General features: G+C 37.7%; 1 protein-coding gene across 3 annotated transcripts in view; it reads left to right on the forward strand.

Annotated features, from left to right (window-relative positions):
• Positions 1–17,362, forward strand: part of LOC134865529 (3',5'-cyclic-AMP phosphodiesterase 4B-like) — a 63,984-nt gene that overhangs the window by 26,384 nt on the left and 20,238 nt on the right. For all 3 annotated transcript variants that reach the window (XM_063885106.1, XM_063885107.1, XM_063885108.1), the window contains 4 exons: positions 7,067–7,261; positions 7,356–7,392; positions 9,186–9,256; positions 9,890–9,939. In XM_063885106.1, the coding sequence (XP_063741176.1) occupies positions 7,067–7,261; positions 7,356–7,392; positions 9,186–9,256; positions 9,890–9,939 (353 nt within the window). The remainder of the gene's footprint in view (positions 1–7,066; positions 7,262–7,355; positions 7,393–9,185; positions 9,257–9,889; positions 9,940–17,362) is intronic.

The raw sequence follows: 17,362 nt of genomic DNA on the forward strand, positions 1-17,362 counted from the left end.
GTGGTGTAAGAAGTACTCAATACTTTAGTATTACCAGTGTGTAGAATTACTGTCCGGCAAACATTTTTTTTTGACGTAAGTTAACTTGAACTTTTATTGGCTTGAAATGATAAATTAATGACACAAATTAAAAGGACAGATTTTGCATAATGCCCTAATGATTATCATATTTGGTTTATTATTTGATTTTGATGATTAACGCTGCATTCACATGATGCCCCCGCGAGGTTAGGTGCAGAGGCTTGAGGCGTAAACACAGAGTTAAGTTTTGTTTCTATGGTTACTTCCTCGGCTGCTACATACAGCTGCCATCTGATTGGTTGCATGTTGAAAAGTCAGCGGTAAACAAGGTCAAAGTTGAAATAATTTGAACTTTGTAGTCTCATTTTTGTTAACATCCGTATCAGAGTGTCATCACTATGTTACAATCGTGCTTCTATTGGCTAGCGTTCCAACACATTATATGTGATAGGCTAAGAGCTGGGAAATCTAAGCGGTTGACCAATCACAGCAGAGCCGGCCAGATAACCAATCAGAGTAGACTGGGTTCTGGTTTCAGACATAGGGTGAAAACAGGTGCTGCAGCACAGGCAGTATGAGAAGGATAACGAGCTTTTTGAACATTAAAGCAGTGGATCCCAACGTGGGGGGCGGGCCCCCTAGTGGGGTGCGGAGGTACTGCAGGAGGGGCGCGTGAAGCCTGTGAGGAAGTTGTAAACAAACATTGGTTGCTCTTTGTTATAATTTTTTTAATATATGTATTATTTCTTATTGGCACATAACAGTTATCTTGCACATTTTATCGAACCAACTACGTACAAATGGATGTTCTATCCATAAAAAAATATAAAATTATAGTTGGATCTTTGTGTCTTGATATTATAAGCAGAGAAAATGTAATGTTTGTATAATTATATACAATTAGTCCTACAAATGTAGATCGGAACCAGGTTAGGGTGGGCTCGAAAATATTCTCCGTGGGCTCTGTGAGAGAACTCTGGGAGAGCAACAGATGTATAATAGATCGCCTGACAGAAAATCGGACTACTTAACATCTTACCCAGAATAGTGTGCTACTTTCCAGGGACATGCCGTCACACTCTTCTTTGTGTTGAAATGTGTGAAAGACGATCACAATTATTTCACCATGAAATGTTGTTATTATCAAAACATTGAAAGGTACAAGCTGAGCAGAGCAGAATCATAACAGAAATGTCTTCCTCAATTTCATTTTCAAGGCTAGTGAGTTTTTAGTTTAGTATTCAGTACTTATCTTGATCCTCTGCGTGAAGCTGTAGACGATGGTTTTATATATATTTATATAAAGCAGTTGCAGTTTTTAAAGAAAGCCAGGATGTTTCTTTCCTCCTCTGTTTGCAGACTGATGGTAAAAGAAGGCTCTGGTTCTTGTCAGTTTCCAAATGTCACCCAGTCCGCAGAGGGAGGGGGAGGGGGGTGGTTCTGATGCTAAAAAAAACTTTCAAAATACACATTTTATATTTTTTAGTTTAGAAATGTTGACTATTTGAGATATATATTTCTCCTAAATTCACCCAGAGTTATAAATAAATAATACCTCATTTGCATATTTAAACATAACATTTCAGAACGGTGGGATTTTACAATACATTTCTTTTTAAAGGCTGTTTCCCCTTACTCCCTGGCTAGTTCATATATCATTTATTTTTATTTTTATCTCTAAAAGTGTGGAAAAAATAGAATATATTTTTTAATGATTGTTAACAGTATTTTCAGATTATTGGAGGTCAAGAAAAAGACCCACAATCTCTCTGTAGAATTCAGACATCATCCAGAGTCTGTTTTTATATTACATTTTATTTCTAGAAACAGGGCGGAAAGGTATTTTCTTACATTCTTAGTTTTCTGTTTAATAAAGTGATATGAGATATCCAAAAATGATTTAACCTGGTGTTATCTGTCCACATTGATGTTCCAAAATCAATGACAATCTTTATTTTGCATATGTAAACTTTCAATTTCAAAAAGATAATCATACAAAAAAAAGAGAATAATCAAGTTTCATGGTGATGAAATTAATGTTTAGTTTCTCCCCTTGAGTCATTATCCACAAAAAATCCGTAACACTTGAAGTAAGGCTTTTCTACACTTTAATCAGGATGATTTTTGCATCTCTCAACAAACCTCTACCCTACTAACAGCCTCTTCTCACAATCTCAGCCCTGCTCCTTTACCTAAATAAGGGATGAGTTGCATCTCACTGTACTCTGCGTGTTTCTGATAATGCTGTTTAATTCTTCATAGAGGAAGGTAAACCAGATTCCAGATATTGTCTGTTATTGTTTGTTGGTGAAGTACACCATGTACAGTACATGTGAACTAAATAAAACAAAATGTACAGTAGAATAAATTCCCTATACTACATATGCTTTTATAGGTCGTTATAGGTAGCCAAGGGAATGGGCGGGTGTGGAATCGGAAGGCTTTACTAATCTGGTTTAATATAGAGGGGAAAAGGACAGGCGGTCAGATAAACACAGCAACTGCGAGTGTTTCAGCCCAGATCCTCCCGTTAGCAGCTGCCAAGCCCTCTGTTAGTCCAGAACGTGGCGGTTGCTGCACAGAAGTGTGTGTGTGTGTGTGTGTGTGTGTGTGTGTGTGTGTGTGTGTGTGTGTGTGTGTGTGTGTGTGTGTGTGTGTGTGTGTGTGTGTGTGTGTGTGTGTGTGTGTGTGTGTGTGTGTGTGTGTGTGTGTGTGTGTGTGTGTGTGTGTGTGTGTGTGTGTGTGTGTGTGTGTGTCGTGCAGCCACAGTGTCGCTGCTTTTTGCTGCCTGATGAGAAGAGAGTAGTTGGACAGGGAGAAAATGCCCCGGAGATCCCCAAGGTGCCGGGCTGGGAACTTTGACTTTAGCGAGGAGGTGGTCAGTAACGCACACCTCTCGGCTCCCAGGTGATATATTTACTCTTTGATTTATTTCTATCTTGAAAGATATATATGCTCTTGTGCTAAATTGTTAATCTAGAATCTCTTGAGTATTTTGAGGCTTTCTTTCTTTCTTTCTTTTGTTCATGTGTCGGACAGGACGTGTCTACTGTAGGTGTTTCAGAACGATTGCGTCATTGACAGATTACCAATTGGAATCCAAACTTTAACAGCATATTGGCATAATAAATTGTTACCAACATGGAGGAAAAGGGAGTTTTGTTCAGAATCAGAATTCCTTTATTGGACCCACAAAGGGGACATTTAAATTTGCTACAGCAGCAACAGAGCCAAAGACAGCTTTACAAAAGAAAATGTGCATTTAAAAAAAAAAAGAAATCAAGATAAAGAAGGAGATATAGCAGCCAGGTAATATTGCACAGTTATTCATAATGGCATATGTATGTTTATATATTGCACATAAATTGTTATTGCACAACTAGTCAGTTTTTAATTTTTTTGTGTGTATGGGGGGGGTCTACCTGGGGCCATGCTGGTTGTATAGTCTGACGGGCTGTATTAAGGAAGGACCGCAGCAGCCTGTCTCACATTAATTGTGATGCTGTGAGCTGTCAGTAGAATAGTCAACTAATTTATTTGGAGATTGGCAGAAAACATTCTCAAACTATTTTTAAAAATTGAATGGCCGCAAAATATAGTTTTCAACCTCTCAAATAAGGAGTTTTCCTGTAATTTGTTTTACATCTTTTGCTTTTGGACTGACAAAAAAAGACATTTAAAGACTTGGGATACTGGGATGGATATTTTGCCCAACTCCATACGCCAAAAGTCTTCTTGAGCATTATGAGCCTTCTTATATTTTCTTTGTACATGTGTCTACAGTCAGTGTTTCAGAATGATTGCATCACTGATTGATTGCCAAGTGATATTCAAACATTTACAGCACAATGGCAAAAGAATTGTCTCTAAAAAAGGAGGGAAAAGGTGTGTTTACTTACTGTTTATTGTTCAAGGCGGACGCTATGAGCAGATGAGCCTATCTACGTCGGCCAAGAAACAACCAGCAACTGTTAGCTGTTAGTAAATGTTTTGAAGTGTTTTATCAGAAAAGGCTGTGTTCAGACACTCAATGAAAAGAATGCCCTGCTTTCCTGTTTTATATCCTATTCAACTGAATAGAGAAACTGGCATGGAAATGCTTTCAAATTTCATACACCAATCAATTAATGTAGAAAGTAATCTGCAGATTAATCTCTAATGAAAATCGTCATTACTTGCAGCCCTACTTTCCCATATCTATGATCAGCATCTACACAAATGATGCGTCATTAACACACTGTGGTTTCCTGCTTATGGCAGATTCAGAGCCCAGACACCGGTAGGTGAAGCATTCTGCTGGATGAATATTGTATGAAGATGGGATTTTAGATGACGTTGGTCGCTGTGTCTGTGCGTAATCAGTTGGGAGTTTACACATTCCCCATTAATCTGAGCCTCTCTGGCAGAGGTGTGGGACGAAGAGCGTCTCTCTGGGCCGGTGCCTGGTTAATCCCACATGCTGCAGCAATAACAGACTGGGGGGTGGGGGTGAATGTGGGGCAAATGGTGACGCGACCTTTGGATCAGTCCTTGCATTACGAAATGGATTTTAGTTAACAGTGTTTATGAAAGCTATGAAATGGGATTGTTTGCAGACACTTTTTTTTTTTACCGTAACTGGGCTACAAAAATCAAATGTCTTGTATTAACCTTGGGAATTAGCGAGAGTGACTCAGGATTTGTAGCATCTGTTGTTCCTGCGGCGCAGTGATACTCTGACCTTTCACTCTTAACTCAGATCCAGCCAACCTGATCATCTGGTGGCCTCAAATCTTCTCTTCTCCCCCAGCGTATTACACCCGTCTGTGCATCAGTGGGGGTTTTACTGCAGGAAAACATGATGGGTTGATTGACTTTACAAAAAAACATGCACATTTTGTATAAAGTCTGCTGCTTGTTGATTTGCTTTTGCTCTGAGACTTTTTTCCTCATCTTTATAAGGTCAATGTTGGGATTTCTTCAACAGTCTTTTCTATAATTGCTTTTTTTCTATTGCATTTTATTTTTTTGAAGGGTTGGGACAAACATTGAAAACCATTTGATCATATGGTAGATTAGTAGGCTTATGTTATTTTATTGTAATTTGATGTATTTGTTAAAGACTATGTACAAAGCATTACTCTCAAACAATGGGAAGAGATGCTTTATTTATCTATTTAGTCAATTCAACAACAATCAATTAATTCAACTCTTTATTTAGTAGCCATTTTGGTACACAAAGGTACCACAAAATGTGTCACAAAACCAAAAAAACCTTACTGAACACCTTCCAGTCCAACACATAACATTGTGATGAATGAAAACACTATACTAACAGATTTCAGCACTGAATTAAACAATCATAAACACATTTAGTTATATACAATATATAAGCATAATTATACATCTTTTCTACTGTTGAAATGTATATATTTAGAGTATCTAAATATAAATATGTTAAAATACTTGATAATAGACCATACTACCACTAAAACAAAAATATAATATTATAAAAGTTAGCAAAATAGTGCCCAAAGATTTTTGTTTTTACTGAGCTTCAACATTGCGTTGTTGTTTACGTCTGCTGCGCCATCTTTTATAAGGGCGTCATGTTCCCGCAAGCATTGATATATCTTATATACAAGATCAGCGCCTTCATACTATATTTTTCTAGAGAAACCCTTGAATATGTTCAAGTTGTTCAGGGTTATTGAAAGGTAAAAAGTAAAGATAAACAATCTTTTAAATAAGACTCTTAAAGTAACACTTTTGCTGCCCTCAGTTTAAATGAAACTGTCATACTTGCAATGTGCATTCCCTCTGCAAGTAGGTAGACAATAGAACATACAACAGATCAATTTCAAAGGGTTGACTGTCACTGTGTATATATATATATATATATATATAAAAAGAAGATAATATAAATATCCTGACGTAACACCATAAGGAGTTAATCCCTCTATTTACTGGCCTGTTGCTCCTCACTGAGTGGATCCATCATAGACAGTAGAGACAGACAGCCCCCCTCCCACTGAGCAGCAAAGCATACTTATTTAATGAGCACAATAGTCTGGTTTTAGGCCGTGAACGGACGGGTAAGTAATCATTTTAGGATTTATGCAACAGGCACCTCCCTGGATGGGATTTGTGAACACGTTGGTCTAGCCGGAAATTACAGGCAGTTTATCGGAGGAAGTGCATGATGATGATTTGAGAATGAAGACGATCGATGATTGAATACCAGGGTTATTATTGTTCAATGAAAGTGAGCAGTGTTAATGAACTGGTTCTCAATTAAAACACAAAATGTAATTGAAACTGCATTGCCTGGTTATAAAACCTAGTGGCAAAAATGTTGTTGTATTAATGTTAATTGCTTCACCTGTAGAACGAGTACAGATTAAGAGACGCCATGAATCTCGATTGGCAGGAGATGGCGCTATGTTACAATTATTTTTTTACATCGGATATTCTATTATTTATATACTTGTATTATTTTAAACATTCATTTATGTCTCGATGCATTTTTAAAAATCAAACGGTTGTATCAGATCAAGACGAACTCTTCAGTGTTACTTTTTCCTTAGCGAGATTGTGAAGTAAAAAAAACGTCCTGAATTAAGGGCCATTCCTACACAGCTCTGCAACCATGTGGCACGGTGGGGAAAAAATGAAATGTCTACCAATCAGAGGGTCAGAGGTTCGATCCCCCTCCCCGTGCAGTCAACTTGTTGAAATGTCCTCAGGCAAGACACTTAATCCCAACTGGTCCAAAAAGCTTGTTTACTGTGTCGGCTAAAGAAATGTATTGATATGTAATAATGGATGTTGTATGTAAATAAATGTATAAAAACCAAAAAATGTTAAACTAAATATATAACAACTAAAACTAGCAAACCAACTCTTCAAAAAAAATTGAAAAGTCTAAAATCTAAAATAAATGCATTAAGGGTAATGATTAGGGAATGGCCATCACACATCAACTGATTGAATTGAAATGTATACATGCTATAAAGACATACTGGACTTTTTTATTTTTCTGACTGTTGCTTCTTTCTTCTGTTAGTTTTGAAGCTGAGAATGGCCCGTCGTTGTGCTGCAGTCCCTCAGACCCGCAGGCGTCCCCGGGCTCCGGTCTGGTTCTCCACCCCAATCAGGCGTGCCATGGCCAGCGGCGGGAGTCCTTCTTGTACCGCTCCGACAGCGACTACGACCTATCGCCCAAGTCCTTGTCTCGAAACTCCTCCATTGTTGGAGAACTGTGAGTATAAAGGATCATTGAGTGAGACTGCTGTTCTGATAATCCCTCTGTTCAACTGTGGCCAGTCTGTAATCCATTTTCCATTACATTTCAGGCACGGAGAAGACCTGATTGTGACTCCATTTGCTCAGGTAAGAGCTGGTTATTAATCTGTTGAAAAAAGCATCAAAGTCACGTTAATGTTGTTTTCATACGCAGCATATTTTGGCAAACACAAAGGCTTTTAAAATGTCAAGCACCTTGTTCATGGAGACAGTAACTCACCCATAAGTAACCTCGCTGCCCCCTAGTGGACTTCAGTAGGCATGTCATTTTTTTAAAAGATTTTTAGGCCGACACATTTTTATCTGATACACGTCAGCAGGAAACCTAACTCAGCGAATCCTATTGTATTTTTCTATAAATCAAAGAATACTGTCAACAGCCATTTATTCAAAAAAACTGTTGCCATGTTTTTTTTAGGAATAAAATACTATATCAGTCTATCAATGACATATTAAATCTTCCCATACATTTTCCAAGACACTAAATGTAGCCAGAATTTTACAGAGAGAAAAAAATATATACCTCGTCATGTTTTTAGGACTATACTGTAATAGATTCATGAGATTCAGAGGTTTTAATGTCATATGCATGTGCTACAGTGTAGTAATAGCAATGAACATTTTACGTCCTGAGCTCCTCCAACAATGCAACATAGAAATATAAAACAAATTCTAAAATAAGATAAAAAATATAATAAAATAGTGAAGTCTATTTATTTATAGATTATGATATATACAAGAACAGAATGTAAAGATAAATATTGTACAGTAAGATCAAATTCAATACAGTTTTTTACAGTGATATCTAGTTATATAAATAAATTGTAAGATGACAACAGATGAATGCTTATGGAGCCATGTTACAGAGCTCAGGTGTTTAATAGGCCTCATAATCTTACATGAATCAGGCTTTGGTCCTAGGAACAAAGCCCTCTGTAAAACCTAGGGAATGAAACTAGAAAGTGATACTGAAAAGGAGTATGAGAAAAGACTACCTTTTAACCATTTAAGATGGATATTATGTATTATGTTTTGCAAGAGACTACAGGTAGAAAGGGTCAAATAAAATACCTAATAGAGATGACCATCATCTTTCCCTAGTTGATTACTACCATTAAGACGCATATTTTTGGTGTGTTACACATTTTCTGAAATGTTAGGTTTATTATACAAATGATCTACTGCTTTACATTTAGGCAAAATGTACAGAAAATAATAGAAAACGTTTGTAAAATAAACACTTTAATGGTATTTTAGATGTTTATCTTTCCATTAGTCTCAAAGAAGATCCAAATTTTAAAAATGTGGCCAGCTTATTTTAAAAAATACAGTATATTTTGCCTGTCGTTTCTCACATTAAACAACCTAAACTAGTTGAATTGGTCCTGAAGTCTGTATTGTCACATGCTCACTGCAACTTGGAATATAATAGTTTCTGTTAATACTGCAGCTGTTCATAGGAGCGCAGCAGCTACAGTTTTCTTACCTTGTTACATTTTTCATAGAGCAGAGTAATTCCGGAGGGTTAAGCATTGATTTGTGCTGATATGGGTCGGATAGATGAGTTCCATTAAAAATGAGAGGCAGCTGCAAACACGGCGCTCGAAGCTCTGCTAACTAATCATTTCAGATTGCTTAGTCACAACAATTAGCCGCTCAATCTAAATTATCAGCTGTGTTTTAATGAAAACACAAAGACGTCCCATTAGAGAAATAATCATTTTGTAAATCATTTCATGCACCTGTGAGTGTAAAACTGCAATATTCAAATATTTCTTTATTCCTTTTTTACTTTTCATGCTGATATTCCTCATACTTTTAATCCACCTTTCTCATTTGTGCAGTTCTTTTCATCACTTTTTCCCATTTTTGATTTTTAGGTTTTGGCAAGCCTCCGGACTGTCAGGAACAACTTCACCACCTTGACAAATGTACAATGTGTATCCAATAAGTAAGTTATCAAATCATTTTTATTTAAAGTATCTGTTTTTTTCAAACATGTGAGCTGAAATTCCTCTCAAGGAATGATTTTGTAGAAAGTCTGCAGTTGGATTTTAGCATTCAAGATGCCAATTGCTACTCTTGGGGGCGCCAATGCACCAAAAACATCTGTAGTTCTGTTATGTCATGAAGGAAGAACTCAATTGATGTTAGATTCAGACATCCAGAGGGCCTTATAATGTGAAGGCTGGTGTGCAGCAGCATAGAGTCACATTGGAATCACTTTTTGGTTAAAACGAGAGTGTTGCTTCCTCTCAGTTGAGTGCGTTAAGGCTCTCTCTGATCACTGAAGCAGGTCAGTGGCTGCAGCCGGTCAGGCAGTCAGCCAGAGGTGGACAGAGAGTCAGGACGACCTTTTAAAAAGAAACAGAAAAACAGAGGTCACTGTGAGCCAAAACTGAATCAGCCATGACAATATCACATGGTAGCAAATCCATCCTACGTCACATTCTGAGAACTGACGAAGCATCTGTTTGTTCTGGGGCACCAATGACTGCTGCTTCAAGCAAATCACACGCTCATTAAAAACAATAATAATTATGCAACCATTTTTTAAAAAAGTGTTTTTTCCCTCTGGTTGCAGGAGGTCTCCTGCAGTGAATCAGCCTTCTTTTGCCAAAGTCTGTTTGTCAGGTGAGTCCCCTAACAAGTCTTCAAGAAGCAATGCAATGCAGTTCTGTTAAATATGCAAAACGATGACATTTGAATTGCTTGTTGTTACAATCTGCACCGGTGTCAACTAAATTCATGAAACAGTGTTCAGCAAGTTACATGTTCTTTTGTTTATACTAAAAACACCAACAACCACATTGTACACAGTTACATCCCAAACATCATAACATACATAAGAAAACAAATCAGAAAAAATAATATACTTTTGTATTATAAAACATGCTATGTTATATCATACATGAAGCTTGCATTCTTAACAAACTGGTTCCCGAAACTCATTCCTTTTGAGGGAGAAACTGTTTTCTACGTCAGATTCCCAAGCACACAATTTGCCTGTAAGACAGTCTGTTGAGTCTGGTGCTGGAAATGATACAGATTATGCCTTTGGAAACACTGCACACATTCACATTTCATATTCACTCTGCAACATGAAAAAAAAGCCATACTCTGCTCAGTTTCAGGTTCATATTTGTATTTTCTGCCTCTCCTGGGACATGTCTCCATGCTTTAATGTTCAAAAAGCTCTTTATTTTTCTCATACTGCCTGTGCTGCAGCACCTCTTTTCACCCTCTGTCTGAAACCAGAGCCCAGTCTGCTCTGATTGTTGAGCTGGTCGGCTCTGTTGTGATTGGGCAATTGCTTAGAGATGTCCCGCTGTTTAGCTTATCTCCTATTATGTTTTGGCGTGTTTGCCAAAAGAAGTGTGAGTGTTACATAGTGATGTCCCTTTGCTACAGGCAGAGTGTGTGGGAGAGAAACTCCCTCTAGAAGGAACTTTGAGATTTCAGCCTTTGCAGACCATTTACATGCACTTATATAACACACTACAAGGAAAGGGGAAACCCCAAAGACACATAACAGGGCATCTTTAATTATTTATTGGGGCGGCAGAAACACATCTCAAGGGGCTTGAATTAGGAGTCGTAGTGTCATCGGTTCAAGTCCTGTTAGGACCAATTACTAGTGTCCTTGAGCAAGGCACCAAACCCTCAACTGCTCAGGGGGCCTAACCATGGGAGCCCCCTCACTCTGACACCTCTCTGTTTGTGCATGTGTGTAGTTATGTGTATATTTGGAGCCTGTGTGTGAAAATAACAGGACATTTACTTTCCCTCTGGTATCAAAAAAACGATCTCCTATTCTTCTTATCAGCACACAGGGGCTTTGGGTATGTTTGTCATTGCTTAATATGAGCTTTTCAACATGACTCCAGTTATAGACGTTTACTCTGCCAGTCAAACAGTGTTATCTCTGGGCATTTCTACACGTGCAAATAGAAACCTTGTAATCTTTAGTTAGTTATCGGGAAACTATGACTCGATAACTATACTAAAATTCCCATGCACTGACGGGCAAAAGGTGCGAAGGAGGGTGAAAAACATGTAGCGAGATGTATGCAGGTCAGGCAGAGAAGAAGGAGGGAAAGCATTGGCAGAAAGAAAGAAAGGGACGAGGGGGGCGGGGATATTGGTTCCTGCTGCACTGGTTCTTCAGGCCTGATTGACGTCAGCACGGCCTGCTCTCCACTTCCTATTAGCACAGATGGGCTGCTGGGAGCGTCCCGCAGCAGGAAAAAATACAAGACGGCTGCGAGTCTCTTATTGTCCTTCCTCCTCCACACTCCTCACAAACCTTGACCCTTTCAAAGTAATCTCTGACGAGCAAAACCATCCCACGATTATGCATGGGGAAAAACAAATGAGAAAAACAAGTGATTAGGTCTGTTTTAGTTTGTTGGAAACACTAATACAGCATCATACTCTAGACCGACTTTATTACGGAGCGGTTCAAGTAGTTGATTAAAATCTCATTTTTAATTTAACAATCCCAATATTTGAAGCAAACTACCTGCCAGTAGAGAACAGCATAGATGTGTTGTTCTCAATATCTACTTCAATGTGTCAAAATGGGCATTCTTTTAAGCTTAAATGTATTAAGATAAGATAAACCTTTATTGATTTTTAGGTGTCGGCAGCAACAAGGGTGAAACACAGAATAGGGGAGATATGAATTCACGAATAATGAATATTTAATAATAATAATAATAACAGTAATGAAAGAAAGAAAAACAGTAACAGTAAAATAGATGAGTCAAGCCTATTCAAGGAATCCAGAAAAATGTGTGGATTAGTGAATTGAATTTTTAAAACAACACATTGAATTTTTAAAACAACACATTGAATTTTTAAAACAACACATTGAATTTTTAAAACAACACATTATCAATTAACTAAATGTTTTGCTGTGTTGTCAGACGAAAGGTAAAACAATTATGTAGTGGAAACGTTGTTTTTGAAAAGCTAAACGCCAACTAATATGGATTGAAGCAGAATTAGTTGTTGGATTAAAAAGCTTTTTGTTACTTTTTTTTAAATGTATTTATAAATTTTTTTAAATATATTTTTGATTTCAGACTGAATACAGAGACAGTCACAGCATTTGCTTTGAGTATTTGAGAGAGGGAGAAGGAAAAAAAGTGAACTAATACGCGCAAAGTTTCTGTTTGACTAAGTATCCATGTGATTTCTCGCAGAAAAAGCTGGGGGCATTGTAACTACAAGGTCTTAGAGCAGCGCGCCAAAAAGTCAAAGAACTCAAAAAAATGTGCTGGCGTTTAGGAGAAACTACGCTATATGAACACTAAGTTCTTATAAGTACAGTGCCAACATTATGAATACAGATTTGAAATATTCGGTACGCTGCAGCCCTATAACTTTCATTTGCTTTGGATGCAATTTGTAATAAACCGTTGAAGTAGGAAGGCTTATTTTATTATTGAGATTTTTGTATGACGTAAGTGATCCTTTGTATGAAGAAGTATAAGAAACCCTAATGTAGTCCCACTCCAGAATATCACCGTCATCAACCTTTCTTTAGCCTTAAAAGAAAACACCTGCCAGCACAGTGAATAATGGTGATTGTTCAGGAGGAGACTGCAACAATCAACAATATTACAGGGAAAGATGCCCTCACATCCTCCCTCTGCTGCTTTCTGTCTCGTTTTCCTCAACTCTTCGGCCGGAAAAGGAGAACAGATTTTTCCTGTTTTTGCGTCTGTGTTTTCAGTGATGCAATATCCCCAGTCATGGAAATGTCTCAGTACCTGCGTCTTTCTGGGCATGAGCTCAGCGGTCTGTAGATGGCTGATTAGGATCTCTATAAAACTTTGATTATCTGCTATAACGGGATAGGAGATGGAAACAGTGAAATGGAGTTAGACATTAAGAAACAGCAGTGGGAATTCTTAAGGGAAGATATTTGTGAGGTAAAAGAGACTACGGTCAAATGCAGAAAAATCAGGTCCTAAGTCTTTCATTAACTGCTTTTCGGGTTAAGGAAAGATGGGAAGGATAATTCATCAGGACATGGGAAGATAGAATTGCATTTTAAGATTATACGACCCCTTACTTACACTGGGTATATGTTGTGATGATGCGCCATCAGATGTTGTTGTTGTGTGGAAAACCTGCAATTTTCCGTAGACGGACTACTTAAAGTGCATCTAGAAACTTTGCCTCATGCTTACTTATTATGTTGTATCACGCAGGCTTTATAGACGTGGACAACAGTACAAATATCTCACTTTGAAACCAAGGTTTGAACAAAAGAATGTTAAAAGGAAAGTTAAACTAAATGGTTGGTCGTGCTCTCCCTTAGATTCCAATCCACTTATCAACATGAATCCAAATTAGAAGGCAAGTATGATTGTATGAAACTATTTGAATAAATTGTGCTTTATGCAATACATGCATTAGCCCTTTAATACATATTGAACAAAACATAATTAGCATTAGAAACACCTCTCGACTCATCATGAAATGTTGCCTTTATCTGATCGTTTTAAGATTAAGGTCACCTTATTTCAAGGAGAAACTTGTTTTCATGTAACAATATATATTTATTGCCAAGAATACATGGATGAATGTAATGGTGTTTGGCGATTAGACTCGATTGTGCGGGAGTATCATTCGTGACGGGAAAACCAAGCCGGTAAACCCCCCCCGTAACTTGCATGATTTGCGTTTGTCACAATTGGTTGTCACATTAAAAGTTGTGACCGCAAGGAATTGTGGGACGTCATTATTTCCTTTCGTAAAGGATGGTCCAGTGTATCTTAAGCTAAAGGAGATAATCAAGGAAGCATTGATGCTCCTTTTGTCCTCATTTAAAGGATTTGAACAGCTCTTGTTACGACTGCCAGTTGAGTACTTCAGGTTCATTTCACTCCTTTCGGAACCTTCCTCAGCTGAAAATACCATTTGCCCGCAGCTAGGGATTAAAGGAAATCAAGGAAGAGTGAAAGATATGCCAGATTTTTTTAAAGGAGTAATATGGGGAAGAAGAAAGAGACGTCAGTTTCAGAGCATTTTAATCAGAAATGATGTGGGAGAAGCAGAAAAGAAAGGTCAGATTAGATGAAATAAACAAAAAGAGGGGAAATGATGAAAGTCCATAGGGAGCTGAAAGGTTTGTGTGCATTCGTAAGGGGGAGGTTTATTAAAAATCAGCTGCAAATGCGTCACCTTAGGCTGTTTACGCCGTCTTTCTCCAGGAACGTGACGGGGGATCGTTGTTGTCCTCTTGTGAGTTTGGAGTTAGCGAATCACAAACTGTCCTGACCCCTTCACACGCAGTCACCGGAGCCCCGAGGCCAACAAAGTGCTCCCTGTTCCCTGACTGATTCAGGTTATGGGCTCAGCCTGATAAATGGTATGTTCCAGAAATGCTCGATCATGGTGTCTTTCAGGGGCCAGGGCTGGTGATTCATGTGAAACACGTTAGATGAACATTGTCCCAGATGGTAATTCTCCCTGGGTCCATGGTTAGTAATTTTACAAAAAAGCGGATGTGAAACCTCAACATGTTCTTGGAAGGAATGTTCCCTTTGACTGGTCTTAAGAAATAATGTTTACACAATGCCTTTGGGGCAAAAATTATCAGTTTTATACATTCAGAACATCAATATAGTCTCAAGAAAAACATTAGATATAACATAGTAGTTGAGGAGAGAATGAAGGCAAAGACCCCCGGGGTTTGTGTGTGTAAGGGATGCCTGACATATTTAATATGTTGGCCTAGAATGGTGAATACCTGATGCTTTTGGCCTATCAATAACAGTCGAGGTTGTATTCCGGTCTAATGTAAGTAATTGTGAAAGTGAAAAGAGAGCATTATAAACCCTTGAAAGGAACACTCTTATAAATTAAGATTGGAAAGGCCATAAAAAGTGCAGAATGATCTCAATTAAAGAGCTTAAAGCAAATTTCAAGCATAGTGATTTATGCTTCCCGGAATATCCAAAACTGATATCCCAAGGCACTACCGTGACCTCTAGAAAAGCTATGAAATGGTTACAAATGTTAGCACAGTTTAATCACAATCTAACATTTACTACACTTATCTGTCCCTGCTCCGGATGGGGCATGGTCAAATTACAATGCTAACGTAATCTGGGAAAACACCTACTTGCAAAACAATGGGGCACCACAATCTGACAAACGGCTTACAAAACGTGTTAGATATAAAGTTATACTGATAAGGATTTATGCGAATTGTGTGGAGCTTCCCTGAAATAAGAACATTTTGGGAAAAAATCCCAGAAATGATATGTTGTATACTGAATGTAGTAATAATGGTTTGGATGGACCATGAACACAATGTAAAAAGAGTTAATAAATAAGAGACATTTAAAATGTTTCAACTGTTGAGATAAAAGACATAAAACCAATGTTTAGAAATGTTAAACTTAGTCCAGATTAGAAAGTGTGCAAATGTATTACATTTTTGTCCGTAAGCTCTTGTGTTTTTGGGGTGTTATACTTTCCTAGATTTAAAATGGGAACATCAAAACCACTCTCCATCCGTCAATTACATTTTAGATTACGTTGGCAGCCGCTTAGCTTAGCATAAAGACGAGGGAAATATATATTCTAACTATATTTTATTCAGGTATTCTACAGAATTTAGTGGTTTTGAATTAAATCAAGTTTAGTTAAAAGTATATTTGTATGTGGTTAATTGCTCCATAACATAATAAGAAATAAAAAAAATAAGAAAAATTAAATTAAAATAGAAGTAACCTTGTTTTGAAAAAGAAGAAAATCACAATATGTTTCTTTTAAAAATACTATAAAAAAGGTCTATATCTACTATATATATTAATTAAATGAAAACTCTTAACCGTTTCGGTAGGGGTTTGTGCAGAAATGTGCTAATTGCAATGCAAGTTTCAAAACAATTATTTAAAAGAAATGTCATTTACAGAGATGAGTTGCATTAGATTTCAATTAATGAAGCTGACATAATTTTTGCATATGCAATACACTTATTTCTGTATCATTTTGCGTTTTGGGCATTGCAATGTGTTTTCATTGCAATGCCCTCTCATCAAGTGAAGTTGGAGTCCTTACAAGGGAAAAAAGATTGAGCAGCATTGAGCAAGAGCTCTTTTGCACATTGTTGAGAGCTACGGTTTAAATCTTCACATAGACTTTGTTACATGAACGCACGCTGCTCAAAAAGCCTGTGCCCAAAAAGTCACTGCAGTTCAAACTTTTGCTAAATGAATTCAGACACGTGACTTTGTGCGTATGCCGCCTCGGGCGTGGGGCCCCAAACAATGAGCATTACTCATAAATCATTTGTCTCTCTTTGTAAACAAGTCCTGAAACCGATGTGATGAAAGACCAATCGGAAACAGGTTGTACCGACAGAAGAATATATTCTATAGAGAATAGTCAATCACCGGTAATTTCCGTTTCGATGCTAAATGAGGAGTCATAACGTTTTAATTAAGACATTGTGCTTGTGAAGTCTTGTGTGTGTTGTTGAGTGTGCAATCCTTGAATGTGCATGGAAACACTATAACACAACATGACAACCCTGTGAATTTGTTAGAATTAGGATGAGGAATATGTGTATAGTATTAGGGTTCCATGATGATTCTATGCATGTGTATACAGAGCATTCAGAGTATGCATTCCCGGTACGTTTTCTAGCACGGATTGTGACACACTATTCCTGCCTGTTTACGGCTAGCTCTGAACGTTGTCCACAATGCGATTAGCTTGCAACGTTGAGGCCAAAATGCATGCCCAAAAGATCCCACATTTCGGTTCTGAAGGATAAAGACATCAACTTTCAGACATTAGGGATGACTTGGATGCCAACCAGGTTTTGGATATGCGCAAACATTGCAACGTTTCAGAAGGTGGCTAAGGAATGAAAGCGGGATGTTGCATTCAAAAGAAGAACTCAACCATAAAGAAGTGGAAACTTTTTGACACAAAGAAGCTGCATGTCAACGGGGATATTACTAGAATATTAGCGATGCTTGAAATGGAGAATTCGAATGAATTTCTCTTTAACCGTCTTACACATGTA

The sequence above is a fragment of the Eleginops maclovinus genome, chromosome 6, assembly GCF_036324505.1.
Source record: "Eleginops maclovinus isolate JMC-PN-2008 ecotype Puerto Natales chromosome 6, JC_Emac_rtc_rv5, whole genome shotgun sequence".
Lineage (NCBI taxonomy): Eukaryota > Metazoa > Chordata > Actinopteri > Perciformes > Eleginopidae > Eleginops > Eleginops maclovinus.